Source organism: Schistosoma mansoni, chromosome 2 (assembly GCF_000237925.1).
Source record: "Schistosoma mansoni strain Puerto Rico chromosome 2, complete genome".
Lineage (NCBI taxonomy): Eukaryota > Metazoa > Platyhelminthes > Trematoda > Strigeidida > Schistosomatidae > Schistosoma > Schistosoma mansoni.
The window spans coordinates 26,880,726-26,896,986 of record NC_031496.1 but is presented as its reverse complement, the minus strand read 5'-3'; the positions used below and the strand labels follow the sequence as shown (position 1 = coordinate 26,896,986).

The 16,261-nt window shown below is 31.3% G+C and overlaps 1 protein-coding gene across 1 annotated transcript in view; it reads left to right on the top strand.

Moving 5' to 3' along the window:
- Positions 1-7,240: 7,240 nt before the first annotated feature.
- The window catches only part of Smp_128230 (hypothetical protein), a gene marked incomplete at both ends in the record, with an annotated part of 37,296 nt that continues 28,275 nt past the window's right edge, over positions 7,241-16,261 (top strand). Inside the window, one exon of the mRNA XM_018796238.1 lies at positions 7,241-7,333. Within this exon, the coding sequence (XP_018650471.1) occupies positions 7,241-7,333 (93 nt within the window). The remainder of the gene's footprint in view (positions 7,334-16,261) is intronic.

Here is a 16,261-nt window from a genome sequence, read left to right as displayed (position 1 = left end):
TAAATATTGATTGATCTTCAGTCAGAAGTTAGCATTCCAGTCAATCGACATTGACTTAATGTTCATTCTTTTCGCTGCATATTGCTTGCAACCACAATATCACTGATTGAGCTTTTGTAACTTGTACAACGAAACTTTGTACACTTTTCAGAAATGCACAAAATCAGATAACTTGTTGAACTATCTAGATGACAGAAACAGGTAGCCCAGATGTTTAGGCAGACCATCAGTCATTGTTTTGTTCTTCGGTGAACTATTGTATAGATAATTTGCAATGTGAAAAAAAGCTATTCAGAAGCATAAGGACCAATTTACCTGACGAGACATAGTAATCTTTGTTCGAAAAATTATAATTGTTTAATTTAGATAGAGCAATCCTAATGCTAAAGTAATTCCAATCTTTTCTATAAAAAACCATGTTTACTCATGTGTTTGTTTGCTAAAAAGTTATTTTCAAGTTTGGTACTTCAGTTGATTACACTTTGAGAAGATTTTTTTTCTCCTGTAAAATCCAAAGAAATGAAACATAATTTCAGATAACTAAATCAGACCTTTCTGAATGAAGTGTTTGTAATTAAGAGGCCAAATATTTAATCTTGGTCGTTTTTATATCTAAAATATCAGTAACGTATCAATTTAAGATCCCAGTGACTGACACGTCCAAGTTTCTTTTTTTTTTAATTTGCATTCATTCTTTTATTAACAGATTAGTGTTTGCATAATTGAAATCATGAGTTAATTGAAGCTAGACCACTATGAAAAACCTGGAAGCACTGGACGGTCGTTTCGTCCTATTGTGGGACTCCTCAGCAGTGCACATCCGTCCAGTGCTTTCAGGTTTTCCATGGTGATGTAGCTTGAATTGACTCATGATTTCAATTATGCAAATACTGAAATCTCCACAAAACCCATTCAGATTAGTGTTTTCAAGATTTTTTTAAAAATCTGGAACTGATGAAAATGAGTATCAATTGTGTATCATGAAAATTTACTTTGTTCTATTTCATACTACTAACTGAATATAATGTTACATCAAAGAGAGTTAAATTTGTCTCTAAGCCTATTTTCTCTCAGTTCCTTATTTTTCAATAAACATTCGATCGATATGTGTAAAAACCTTCAAATTAATCAATTCACTATGAGTGACTTGATTTAAAAGTGAATAAAGGTTCACGTGAAGTATATATATATATATGCACAGTAATAAATTAAAATCAAATTATCGTTTTAATCCAATTAACAAACTCAAATATAGATCATCTTCATTTTGATGAATCTTGTTTTATGTAGGTGTTACTTTGAACGTATTGTGAAGAGAGACAGAGGATTGCCTTTTTTTTTTTGTAAAATGTCTGTATAAAAATTGGAGTACTTATAAGCACAGTTATGATTAACTTTGCTACAAACTTATTTTTACTAGCACTGATATAAATCAAATATTCTGATGACAGTAAATCTATATAAAACATTCATAACTCTGTTTGTGCTGGATAATTATCTCACATTTATACTGTGTTGAAGAGTGTTTTAGATCTGATATTCGACAGACAAGCAAAATGGTAACACTATACAGGATTATTTGATGATAAAGTGAGTAAATAAAATGTATTTTGCAAATATGTTAACCACATGAATTAGTTGTATAAGTGTCAAGAGGTTACTTTCTATTGTTAACTATTAATTTGAAATAAAGCAAATAATGGTGAAATTGATTAACAATATTGAAAAGTAATCCTTTAAAATAAAATTAATTACTGACATTATTCTTATCAGAAGAGGTTTTTTGTGGAGATTTAGTATTTTCATAGTTGAAAGCGTGAGTCAATTGAAGCTAGACCGCCAGGGAAAACTTGGAAGCACTGGACGGCCGTTTCGTTCTATTGTGGGACTCCTCAGAAGTGCGCATCCACGATCCCGCCCTTGTGAGATTCGAACCCAGGACCTACCAGTCTCTCGCCAGAGCACTTAACCGATAGACCACTGACATTATTCATTATTTCAATGTATAGTGCTTACCAAACGGGCACTGATATCGTGCATCTTAAATGTAAGTGATGAAACTCTATAAATATAATTATATCATACCAATGAAGAATGTTACTTCGTAATAGGTATTAACTCTATTCTAAAGTGAATGGCATTATATACTGAATTCTAAATAAATCCGAATAAATTATCAATGTATTTGAGTACCTTATAAGGAGATGATACAGTTTATATGCACATACGAAATGTTAATTAAGTTCTTTCATGAAAGTAAATTCTATCATCCTAAACATTGTAAACAAGATTTGTGTTATTCCACACCCAAAAGTAAAATGAAAAGCCTAATACTTGTGTAGAAATTCAATCTGTATATGGATTGATAACTAAATCTAATGATATGGACTATTGAAATATGAAAGATGGGTAACAGTAATCTGTACTGATATTCTTTTTAAATGACCATATATATTTATCTTTTGATATATTCAACTGTTGGAAACTAGTAAAGATTATAAGTAGCAATAATTAAATACCATACTCAGTTGATTAGTAGTTCTAACTCTAATATTACTATTTATTCGAAATGTCAATGTGAAATAACCCAGTAATTATTTAAACCGAGATACATAGATAATCCATTTGTCTTAAGAAAATTTCTCTCCATTATTAGTCACAAGAAAAACTAAACATTAAAAAGTTTTCAATATTTTAAACAGGCAGTTCCTTTGTCAGTCTGAAAATCATAAACAATTACTCTGTCAAATTTACTTGATATTGTTTGTTTGAATCTTCCAATTGATGTTTAAGACTGCAATTGATCAATCTCTTATTGGCATATGTGCACACTGTGAGTACTGCCTCTATATAGCCTACATTCGTAATCATTATAAGCAAAGACGGATAGTGGCTAGCAGTGGAATACAAAATGCATGTTTCGTCCTACTTGGGACTCGTCATCCGGATGTCCCCTGTATCTCAATGTTGATGTTCACTCTGGAACTCGAACCCAGTACCTTTCGCTTCAAACGTCATCTCGTTATCCACTCAGCTACTGAGTCCTGATAGTCACTTGCTTGTGCAGTGGGGTGAAGTTTAAATTCTTTTGGTGTTGTTTACCTGTATCTTCCTATTGATGTTTAGGATTGTAATTGATCAGTCTGTAATTGACCCATCATTGCTTATAATTACTATATCAGTTTATAAAATCCATAAAAGTTGAAATTTTAATCTCGGTTACAATTTAGGACATTTTAATGTTTTAACATTGATTTCGAGGTCAGTAATTAATGTTTGATATATAGTTGGTTGATAAGATAACAACCAATTAATAATGAGAATGATAGTATTATCATAATATCATGAATTAATGATAACTTGAAAGTGTATATAAATCAATTATAACCCAGTGATTATTTTGAAAAAAAATTCATTATTGTTTTTATCATCTATCATACAATTTATAATTATCAAATGTATGTAGTGTCGTTAATTATAAGATCCATTATTGTTTTTTAATTTACCTTTTAAGGCCACCTAATTGATGGATACAGTTTTGTTCTTTTAAACTGAATTATTCAAAAAAACAAAATTATTTGGCTAAAAAAATTTAAGTACTAGTTTTCATTTAAATAACCTTAATAATTGCTATTAGGACGAAACGCGCTTCCTGAATTCCACTGCTAGCTACTATTCATCTTTGCTTATAATGATTGTGAATTAAGGCAATATCGAGGCAATACGCACAGTATGCACATATGCCAATTAGAGACTGACCAATTGCAGTCATAAGCATCAATGGGAAGATTCAAACAAACAATACTAAGTGAATTCAAACTTCACCCCATTGCACAAGCAAGTGACTATCAGGACTCAGTAGCTGAGTGGATAATGCAATCGCGTTTGAAGCGAACGATACTGGGTTCGAGTTTCAGAGTGAACATCAACACTGAGATACAGGTACATCCAGATGACGAGTCCGAAATAGGACGAAACACGCACTCTGCATTCCACTGCTAGCCACTATCTATCTTTGTTTTTAATTGCTATTAGGTTTATTTGAATATTGTCCATTGAACCTTGACAAAACTTTTAAAATTTTATATTCTACTTCAATAATTTAAATTACAATCCAGGTAACATGTTTGATCTCATTTGGGACACTTCATCTAGATATAAATTTATCTCAAAATTAATTTTTTACTTTGAATCTGAAGTCTTGTATCTTTCACTTAAAACACTGAGTTACTGAGTTTTGATATATACTAGCTTATGAAATGGGTATGAACTTGGTTTTAATTTCATTTATAATACTTTAAAATCTAACCGTTGGTGATTTAGACCACAGTTGATCAGTCTCATTTAGCATACTTGTGACAGTATCGACTCAATTCTCTCATGACACACGTCAAAATGGACTGGTCATGTACAGCTCATAACACCAACGGGCAGATGAAATGAATTACAAATCCAATAAAAATTAATCGGTATTGATAATTAAAAATGGAGAATACGTTTTAAAATACTTATATTAATAAAAATCAAGTGTCTTGATTTACAGAACAATACTGACTTATAAAAACTATAACATATTGGTCATATCACCTACACTACACAAATGCAAGGAATAGATGTTATTTGAGATAATTGCAAAGTGAATGTATATAAAATAGCTCGTAATAGTGTTCTCAGCATTAGAATTGATTGGTGATACTTTGTACCAATACTGGATTATTAAAGATTTAGATCTTCCTTATGTGACTTTATGTACACTTACAGAACAACTATTCCAATTTTACTAATGTGAAATCGAATTGATTCCTAAAGCTAATGATCAGAAAACAGATCATTCTAAATCTTGAGTTAAATGGTTTATGTAAGATGGTATATCGTTAATGGAACTTGATAAATACTTCATTTTCATGTATATTTTTAAGTAGAAGCTGTCCCGATTAGCGTCATGTCAAAATTACAGGGGATACTTAACTTACGATTCATCAAAAATAAACGTTTCAGTAAATCGACAACAGTAGTTAACATGTGAAATAGTAAACATATTGTCAGTTTGGAAATAAATTTTCATAAACGAACGTCTAAATGATAAGTTAATCCATCAACTGTTTAGAAGATCATTAAAAGCCAGGAAACCTCAGATAGTCATATAGTTCTCAACAATGCTTATTCCCGAATCTATCAGGGACTGAACCCAGGACGTTTGAATCTCTCTGCGAGTGATTAAACTTTGGACCAGTGATCTAACACACAATGGTTCACATGCCTAACCTTATGCAATTCGCTATAGCGATTGTATCACCTTCTTTTATTGTCATTGGGTGTTAACTGTTTCACTCTTGACACGATTATACAACTTTGATTAGTCTGTAACGTAAACCGTGAAATTTAACCATCTTTATAAACCTTCCAAATTGTAGGCTACTTAATACAAAACTAAACGGAATTCAGTTACAGTCATTACATTTTAACTTGCGATCACATGTTACAGATATTAATGTTGTTTCGGAGATGTGACAGCTTCCTCTGGTTTTATGAATGCAATAAGCCCTCCTAATTGAACTTTAAGATCAATGTCATGGCTTTGTCATTAAATTTTTTCATCAGGAAACTAAACGCGTTATGAATGCTCACGGGTCCTGTATATCATCCATATTTCGCATTATTAGCAACTTTGTCCAAAATATTCAGTTCGAAGTACTCTGGGACTCATCTCTTATTGGAAAGTGTATGCTTATTTACATATCATTATGTATTAACCGGTATCCACATGGCTCAGTGCTGTAAACTAATATTCATTATGTAGTTATTTTTAGAATATATTATTACTGTTATTACGACAGATCAGTTTTAGTATATTAACACCAACACGTTTGCGTGAGTATTGGCAGCTGTTTTGCATGAAACACTTCAAATGCTAACATCATCAAAGATTAACCCAATTTGTGACAGGATTTTGCCTCTTAATAACTATATCGAAAGCATTGCATCAGCATAACGCAGTGTAATAACGTAAATATCTCTACTAGGAACTATCATGTGAACAGAAATTAAAGTACTGTCATTCAGATACTGTTTTACAAATTTGTTGAAGGAATATTGTAAACAGTTACTGATTAATGGTAACAGATATGTTTGAGTTAATTGTAGTAGTAGCTCCTCATTCTAGTGGTAGAGACTCTTAAGCAGAGAGAACTCCAGTGAGTATAGTGATAACCATGAAGAAACGAAGTAACTCGATTGAATAGTCACATATAAATGAGGTATACTTTACGACTTTTATATTCATCAAATAATAAATTTAATTGTGAAATTCTTACTAACTTCATCATTGTATGAATTCATATTTCCATTTATTAAAATTTAAATATTAACTCTTTCAGTCTGCTTATAAATCGATACATTAAACAAAACATTTCCAGTTAAACAAACAGTCTACAAAGAAAGACCAATGTATGACCTTTAACCCAAGGTCACCAACATAGTTATTTTTTAAAAAAAATCACACTTCATTTGTTTGATACACAGTCTAATCATCACATGTATAAATCATAATAGAATAAATGAATTTTTGTTTATTATAATTATGTTATTTGTAACGAATATGATAACTTATTGTTACTAATATGATTCAATATTTATTGTTACTGGCGAATTCAATATAATACAAAGTTAGTAGCGACTGTAAGTGTTTGCGCCTATTTTAAATCAATTCATTGTTAACACTAGTAATCAATCAAATTAGATACAATCGTTCTCTGTCTCTCTCTCTCTATGTATACATATTTGTATATATATGTAAATACATATATATAGGCATACACATACACATAGGAGATAGTAAATTAGCATATGTAACTAGACTAACGAACTTTTATTCACCTAGTACCGATTATTTGTTTTTAGAGTTTATGATCAAAATGGTTATATAAATACATAATTTTATTTTCAAAACATTGAAATCATTCATTAACATATTGATATATCTATCTATCTATATATATATATATATATAATGAGACATTTGAAAGTTTCAATTTATCCAATTCATTCATTTATTTAGACAAATTAATGAAATGCATTTATTAAATTTAATTGATTATTAATAATAATAAAATTGATCCGGATCAAAATGATCAAAAGTTTTCTTGATTAAAAAAAAGAAAAAAAAAAGAGGAAACATTTTTGTTTTGTGATCTCTATTTGATCTACGTTTAGATTATAATTTTTATATGATGATACAATAATGAAAATGATATCAAGTTATTGTTTAATCATATTACTTAATAAATTGTATTACATTGAAATTTTATTGAATCAAGTTTATTCAGATAGTCAGGTAAGTCTATGATTATATTATAATAATAATTGATATTAGTTTCTTTTCATGATGAAAATTTACTTTTATTTTATGGATTCATAGCTGTTTTCTTATATTCAAAGTGATTCATGAAGAAGTTGGAATGAATATAGTCGGATTCTATTATTGTCGTTTCTAATGTCAATATAATCCAGACGACGTGATTTAAATAAGACAAAATATAAACCATGCAAATCACTATTAAAAGTGTATAACCAGAATGCTTACCAGAGTATCTGCTTGGATAACAATCATATTATGTCTGAATAACTAAATTTTAAGACTAGAAGACAGGAAGATTGTCAGGACTGTAATTTAGGACAATTTGTAGTGGTTAAGCTTCGAGTAATTTCTTAGGCTCCCGACAGTTGCTGTTATTACGTGTGCCTGAACACCGATTATCAAGACACGCTATGCTGACTAGTATTAACGACAGTTGGAAGAGAGTTAGGGGTGGCCAAACCAAAACATGGTATCAGTGCTTGAAGTCACTAACTTCTTGTCTGAGCCATGTTGACAGATGCAGACTACTTGGTCGGCGTCCTCGTGACTATCGTAACCAATGTTTGGAGACTTTAGTGACATGGCATACAATCTTTGTCTTCCCTTAAACTATGAGATTATAATTGTTTCATGTTTGTCATTCATCCTGTACTATATCCTTATATACAAGCTTTCTTTTATATATTACCGCCACCAAATTGATTACTTCCATGAATTTGGTGTTCATCTTGTTGTGCTAATGAGGTATGTCAACTTGGACCGATGCATATATGTGCGTGGTCTTACGTTGTAACTGACTGACTGAATTCTTTAGGCTTCGTTAATCAATCACTCTGATAACCGTTATTAAGTAAATCCCAATGGTGTAGAAATTCAGAAGGCAATATGGAGCGCCGACTACAGTTTATTTCTGGATAGCGCAGATAACAAATTTAAGAGAACATCAAGTGAACTCGAGTAAAAAGGCTAATGTGCGCGAGAAAGTCAATACAAAGGCGGTTTCAGAGTAGAACCAAATCGAATCGAAGCGAAGCCATTAATAAGATTCAAGCATATATATAACGTTTAGGCCAGAGAGAGAAATGTGCGTATGCTGCTACATATGATCAAGCATACCCGTTCATATAGTCATGATAGTAATAATAATAATAATAATAGAAAGAAATAGATTAATTGTTACTGTTCGAATAACATTGTCCGTTAAGTTAATTAAAGGTTTTGACAAAATTAGTTGTAAACAAATTTAATTGTAGGTGAAGCACTATAACTTTTTTTAAACATTTATATTCAATTCATTAAAAGCCTTCTTTATGAAGTGAAATAGATGGAAAAACAAAAGTTGTTGAATAGTTATGTATACTAATTGACAATCATATCATTAAACTTGATTAATCTCTATCTTTATTAAGATGGTTTCGTTTAGTATATATTCGACTTCACCTTACAAGTAAGAATATAGTAACGGATTAAACCGAATTGTTTATCTTAGTATATAAGGTATTCATCAATATTCATCAATACACATTCAACGTTCTTTCAATGAATCAACTTAACAAGTTTTGTTTATTTTAAACCACTTAATACTTTAAAAATTATGTAATCATCAACCTGCAAATTACCATAAAAGCTTGAATTCATTCATAGAGATAACTTTAAATTCAAAGTTATCTCTATGAATGAGTTTCTATAGTAGTGATCAATAAATAAAGGTAACTAAAACTGTAATATATGCATATCAGATACTTGTAAGACGTGTTTTTTTTAAAAAAAATGAATAATATTTGGCGTATTTAGAATCTTATATTATTTTAGCCTAAATCATAATGATTGTAATCAGAGACTGGTAGGTCCTGGGTTCGAATCTCGTGAGGCGGGTTCGTGTGTGCGCACTGCTGAGGAGTCCTACAATGGGACGAAACAGCTGTCCAGTACTTCCAGGTTTTCCATATTGGTCTAGCTTCCATTGACTCATGATTTTAACTATGAAAATAAATGATAATGGTTTAAAAAGATTGTGAAAATTTCAAATGTTTTTATTATGTTCTATTAATTTGTCGTTAGTGTTCCCTATATTTAAATGGAGTTACCTTTGAATGAGGATGAAGCCATATAAGCTTTTTTATTCCCATAAAAAGTTATCTATTATTAGAAATCTGAAAAATAACCTAATAAGAAATCGATTTTGGTGAAACTTTAATTCATGGACGAACTAATCACATTAAAGATAGCAGATCTTAGATTTTGGCGCTAAATTTATTCACTCCTAACCCTATCAGTCAACTGTAAATTCTAATCTTAATCTCTCACACGAATAATATAACCCACATTTAACCCTGATAAGTAAGTGAATATTCCAAGGTCATTCTATCGTTATTCACAGGATCGTTCATAGATTATAGTCTTATCAAAATTTCAATTCACAAACAAAGGTATATATATATATATATATATATATATATATATATATATGCTGTGGAGCAACGTTATGAGATGCAGTCCCATGGTAGCCGGTGACCAATAATAGGTGCATACGCCATATGAATAACTATTGTTCATCTCTACTCTCAATTGCTTTATTAACGTTTTTGAGTAGGAAGAGTATCTTTACTTCAAAAGTTTTATTTTACCAATTTCTCTGATGTATTATCTAAATATACACTACCAATGTATTAACCTATTGTCCATCATTCCATATGACATAATGCTCACATATATCTCTTAATATGGGCAACAAATTATTTGCATATCCCTAGATTGTTTCTTTTTTGAAAATGCAAAGACTAATGAAATTTTATTAAGTCTAAAACTGCTTTTATGTTTTAGTTTTTTTGCTTAATTATAATACAATGGCATGCAAATAAACGTTTTATTTTTCATGACATGTCAATGCATAAAATAATGTATAGATTTATATTCGTTAAATGTTTTGTGATAAGTAGTAGTAGTCGTAGTTATTAAATCACTTTATCTAGCCATTTGAATCAATCATGTATAGTGTTAATAGTTGAATATCATTACTAATTTATCAGAAATTAACGTGAACAGCTTTAGTTTGTGCTATTAGACAGTTTATTTATTTACTTCAAAAAAACTTTGGTACAATTAAGCACCAAATATATATGCGTCACACTTTTCCATTCGATCTGTCTGGGGGCTGGAATAGTGTTTGGATGTCCAAACCGAAGCAGGTGGTTTTCTTAGGGAGTCACACCACGACTATTTGATATAAATTTATAATCCTCAAGGCCGTGGAGCGACGTTAGGAGATGTAGTCTCATGGTAGCCGATGACAAGCGATAGGTTTATACGCCATTTGTTCCCTCAGGTTCCTGGAGCTCATCTGCACCACTGGTTCGAAATCAGAATTCTCCAACTTCTCGAGGTGGATCCTCCATATCCACCGACCCGGTTTAAGTGCCGGACACTCCGTTCAGGCTCTTAATTTCGTAAACAACACCCGTGGTGCAAGAATGCAGTGAGTACGACTACCATGGCGGTAGCTGTATATGCATGGCCACGTGAGAGCATTCAGAGAAGGAGAGCTGACCCTCCCCATCCTCGACCGTACCAGGGCATTTAGGGGTGTTAAACCATGAAGTTTCTTTTTCGACATATTCACTTAAATTAGAGTTACACATAAAAATAAAGAATATAGCATATAAGTAGAAGATAAATGATAAATATATGACAAATCAATAAGTATAAAAAATGGGTAGATTTTCTTTATCCATTTCGAACGCCAAAAAATACCAAGAAATGTTGGTAAGTTGAAATAAGTAAATGCTCAATAACCTGACATCTGGCGTGCACGATTAGTTGTTTCTGATGTATTAAAAATACACTGATACCATTGAGAAATGGAGAAACTCAAAGACAACACTTTTATTCAACCATGAACAATTTTTAAAAAGAAACAATGTATTGTTTAATTGTACTTACTATTCTGAGTTGCTTTCCAAATATTTGATTGACTTCCATGTAACACCTATCTAAGTCATTTTGTATGGATAATTCATAAATATAAAAGCTCACTTTTGCGCTGTATAATGCTATTGTGAGATGTGAAAACATTTTTAATCATGATTAAGAATTAGATCAAGATCTACTGAAAATAAAATAAAACGGAGTTGCTGTTTAACTTCTCATAGGAATTCCTTAGTGGTTCACCTGTTTTCTAAATTGTTTCTAAATAACAAAGTCAATCAATTTCATTTTAAAAGAAAAATTCTCATTATTGAGACGTCAATCGATAAACGTGATTGTAATGAATGTATATTCTTGAGATGAAATTGACCTAAAGATATCAAATAGGTTTTTAAATATGAGGATTATCAGGTCGGCAGAGCATATTCAGTATCCTAGTTGTATACTCATGTTTCTGTATAAAATTTTGGATTGTTTCTTTATGTTTGTAAGTTACCTTTTGCAAATTAGAAAATGGTAACTGTAACTTTTTCTGGTACATTTTTACTGGTAACATTGATAATAGATCAATGAAGATCAGAGGCGATTGTCAACATGAGAAAGAACAACTCAATAAAACTTACCAATGTTGAAATTTCATTCTGTATTAAGTAGAACATTTTAGCCCCATAAAACTGTAAGAACCGCTACCTTTTTACTATTCTTTGAGTTTACATAATAATTACTATGATTTTTTTATGCGCTAATAAGCTATTGATTTTCCTGAGTACAAACAAACGCTTGTTCAGTGACCAGATCTCAAACTAACAGCTCTCAATAATTTTTTATTTCATCTAGTTATTAATAATCCATAAACCATAATTTAATTCTAACACTTGTTTATGGATGTAAAATGTTTGAAAACTATCTATTCCGTTCTCTGAAACTCAAGAATTACTATTCTGGTAAGTGCTTTTCCAAAATGAACTTTCTTAATCATCCCATCAGTACTTATGACAATACCGCTTATATTAGAGCTGCTAAAATTTATTATCAAATTACAATATTCAGAACTACACATTTTAATAGCGTATAATTAGTGGATTAAGAAAAATCGTCAAATTTTCAATTTGTATAATGAAAAAATGAGTACTTTTAGATAGACTGAGTAGTGAATCAAATTGCATAATCATTTATTATTGACACTATTTACCTTACTTTAAAGTTTCTAAATGAATATAATTCATAGTTGAAATCATGAATCGACTGAAGCTAGACCACCATGGAAAACCTGAAAGCGTTGGACGGCCCTCTCGTCCTATTGTGGGGCGCCTCAGCAGTGCCCAACCACGATCCGGCGGCTCAGTGGTTTAGAGGCTAAGCGCTCGCGCGCGAGACTAATAGATCCTGAGTTTGAATCTCGCGAGGTGGGATCGTGAATGCCCACTGCCTAGGAGTCTCATAATAGGACAGAACGGCCGTCCAGTGCTTCCAGGTTTTCCATGGTGGTGTAGCTTTAATTGACTGACGATTTCAACTATAAAGTACTAAAAATCTACACAAAATTCCTACTATCGTGGTGTGGGCTACTTATATTGACATAAGTAGTATATATCGTGAGTCAGGAATAGAACATCTGACAGCAGAAGTTTGAGAAGATCGAGAAGAGAAGAACAGAAACAGAAATCAATTGGTGTGGAAATCCAGGAACATTGAAGCTTGAGACAATTGATGAAAATTTCGTAAATCAAGTGTTAGAGTATGGTTTTTCTATTTTTTTAATCAGCTTTGTAATTTGTGCCTAATACCTGTGTTCTCATTCACTAAACTATGCCAATATTAAAGATATTACTTTTGAAACGTTCATGATATAACGAATAAATAAGTCTTACTGCTATTTTATATCCTTATAAGTGATGCTTCATCTAATGATTCAGAAAAAGTTGAAAATCATTGTTATGAATTATCAGTTTAGTGTTATTACTCTGCCTTCCAGTAACATTTCCTTTGAAAAGATTTATTTAAGGTATTTATTATGTTATATCATCTATTGAAACACAATAATAATTATAATCCATGTACTACGTGACGACAAATTAGTCATTGATTATTGAATTAAAATTGTTTTATTGTTCCCAAGGTAGGACTGATTTATATTTCTGTTATTTTATATTTACATGACAATTCATCAATGTAGAAAGGTAGAAAGAATACATAACCTGAGAACTTATAGACTATATCCTAATATGTACAAACATATTTATTCATTGGTTAGTGATTAAAACATTAAAATCATTTGATGACAATGAGTCTTGCCTTTCTAGTTGTTTTTATATATTTGTCCCAATCAGAATATTTTTTTGATTTTATTTGTATCTATCAGGTAAAGATTCACTTTGCCCCCAAATGCCCTGGTACGACCGAGAGTGGAGAGTGTCCGTTCTCCCTCTCGAAATGCTCTGACATGGCCATGCGTATATAGCCTCTGTCAGGGAAGTCCTACTCACTGCCTTCTCGTGGCATTACTATTGTTTACGAAATTGAGAGGACAAAAAGCGAATGTCCGGCTCTTTAACCGGGTTGGTGCACACGGAAAGTTCACCTAGGGATGTTGGAAAACCCTGATTCCATACCAATGGTGCACATGGGCCCCAGTATTCTGAGAGAACAAATGGTGTATGAATCAGTCGTTGGTCACCGGCTACCATGGAATTGCATCTCCTCACGATGCTCCAGTGCCTTGTGGATCAGACATTTAGGTCAAAGGCTCCGGGTGTAGCCTCCTGAGAAAACCACTTGCTTCAGTTTGGGCACCTGGGCAGTATCACAGCCCTCACACAAATTGAATAAGATTTGTGTGGCGCATATATATCTGGTGCTTCCTTATACCAATAATTATGTGTTTAAATAAATAAATAAATAAATAAAAATTGTACTGATTCCATAGTTTCTATAAAAGTTATGACATGAATAATTTTTTGTTCTTAAAATAGATTCCTTTTTAATGAAAGTTTGTCAATGAAACAGGTAAAAGTAAATACCTATTGCCTTGGTTTTGAATATGAATGTACATTTTGTTAGAAAGTTTCCCAGCAGATGAAATGTATTGTACATGTTTACATGAAGTCAGCAGTTAACATGACTTTTATTACTGAACTGTGTAATTCTAAACCATTGTAGCGTTTCATTCGTGTTTACGCTTTCATTAAAAGGGAAAATGGTCCATACAATATTGATTTTCTGTAAGTGGCGTATAACATAGTCAAATGTACTCGGTCAGTGATTTTCAACACATCAGTATAAGATAGCTTTGGTAGTATAGAGGCTGAAGCGAGATATATACATGAATGAAATCAAAGCTCCAATGACAGAATATCGGGTTAAGACCCCGATAATTTATCTAACGAGCTAGAAACTCAACAACAATCTAGAGATGATAAAGTCCGCCTGCAAATCTATTCTAAACTAGTTTAAAATTTCATTTTATTCCCCAAATGACAGTTGTAAAAACATTCATGACTGATTTAGATTTCACAACTGGTCACATAAGTAATAAGCCTTCAGATCTAGTAATTTTGGTTAAACTTACCAAGAAGTCGAGATGAAATTAGAATATACAGTTATGTGTAAGATTGTACGTAAACAACTTACTGAAATAAGACATTTTAACTTACAGCTTTATTTACCAAATCTGTCATGTGTAAAGTTTACCAAAGAGATAATTAGTTTACCATGAATAACATTTGTTAACAATTCTTAAGTCAAAACAACTCAATATTAATTGTCTAATACGTGTTAAACTTGAGTTCCATTATATTATAATTTTAATTATAATTATTAGCTTTATTCAATATTATATTTTTGTACAATATAGAATTCTCAGCACAAAGTACTTCAACAAGTTTCCGTTTCTTACTTCTTCGTCCTTCCTGACGATAAATATTGAGTGATCGCCAGTTAGAAAGTAGCAGCCCAGTCAATCGACATCTGGATAATGTACATTCTTCTCGCTGCATATTGACAGCAACCACGATATTTCTGATTAGGCCTTCTGTAACCTTTACAGCGAAAGGTCTTACACTTTTCAGAAACGCACCTGAATAGGTTTTGCGATTAATAGGCATAATGATTTATTAAAACAAACAAAATTAGATAACTTGTTGAAATATGTAGATTACAGGAACAGGTAGCCCAGATGTTTAAACAGGCCGCCAATATATATGTACAATACAAATAACTTTTGTTATAACTTGATGAGTGAAGAAAAGTATTTAAGATTATATCTTTCAAACTATTCAGTACTACTGATCCCATTCATTTAAGACGTTTCAAATGTTACTTTATCACTATGAATACAATGGTATATAAAAGTATTTAGTTTGATTACAACCTCGTTTACTTGGTAAATATAGACTCATTTTATTTGACAATCTGTCTATTTGATGATGTCAATGTTTATCAAATCTTTTTTTAATAACTAAAGTGATTCATTGCTAGTATTCACAGTAGATACCAAAAGAGTAGGAAGTGATTTTGTTGTTGTTGATAACTTTGCCAATGTATTATCTATGGATAATAATACTTATGTTGAATAGTTTTCCATTTATTTACCTGAATTCATCCCTTCAATATTCATCATTACTTAAACCATATCGTTAACTTAAAACATACTTTAAATGTCTGATGAACTGATCATTGAATAAGTAGTTTTTTTTTTGTAAGTGAAAACTGCATTCATTTAAACAAAACAAAAACAAAACAAACTTAATCGTATAGAAATGTAAATTGATGATTCTTTTTTTTGTTTTAACCCTATCAAATTGTTTTCAAACCTTTATGCTTAGTTAAGAATTGGTTGTTTTGGTTTAGTAAATTACATAATTTTTATTTTGTTTGTTTTTTTATTTGAAAATAACATTAAAAATATTTATCCATTCTTGAGGTAAGATGGTGGTTGGAGGTGGTCAACAGGAAACCCGGGTCCAGGGTTTCCTGTTGACC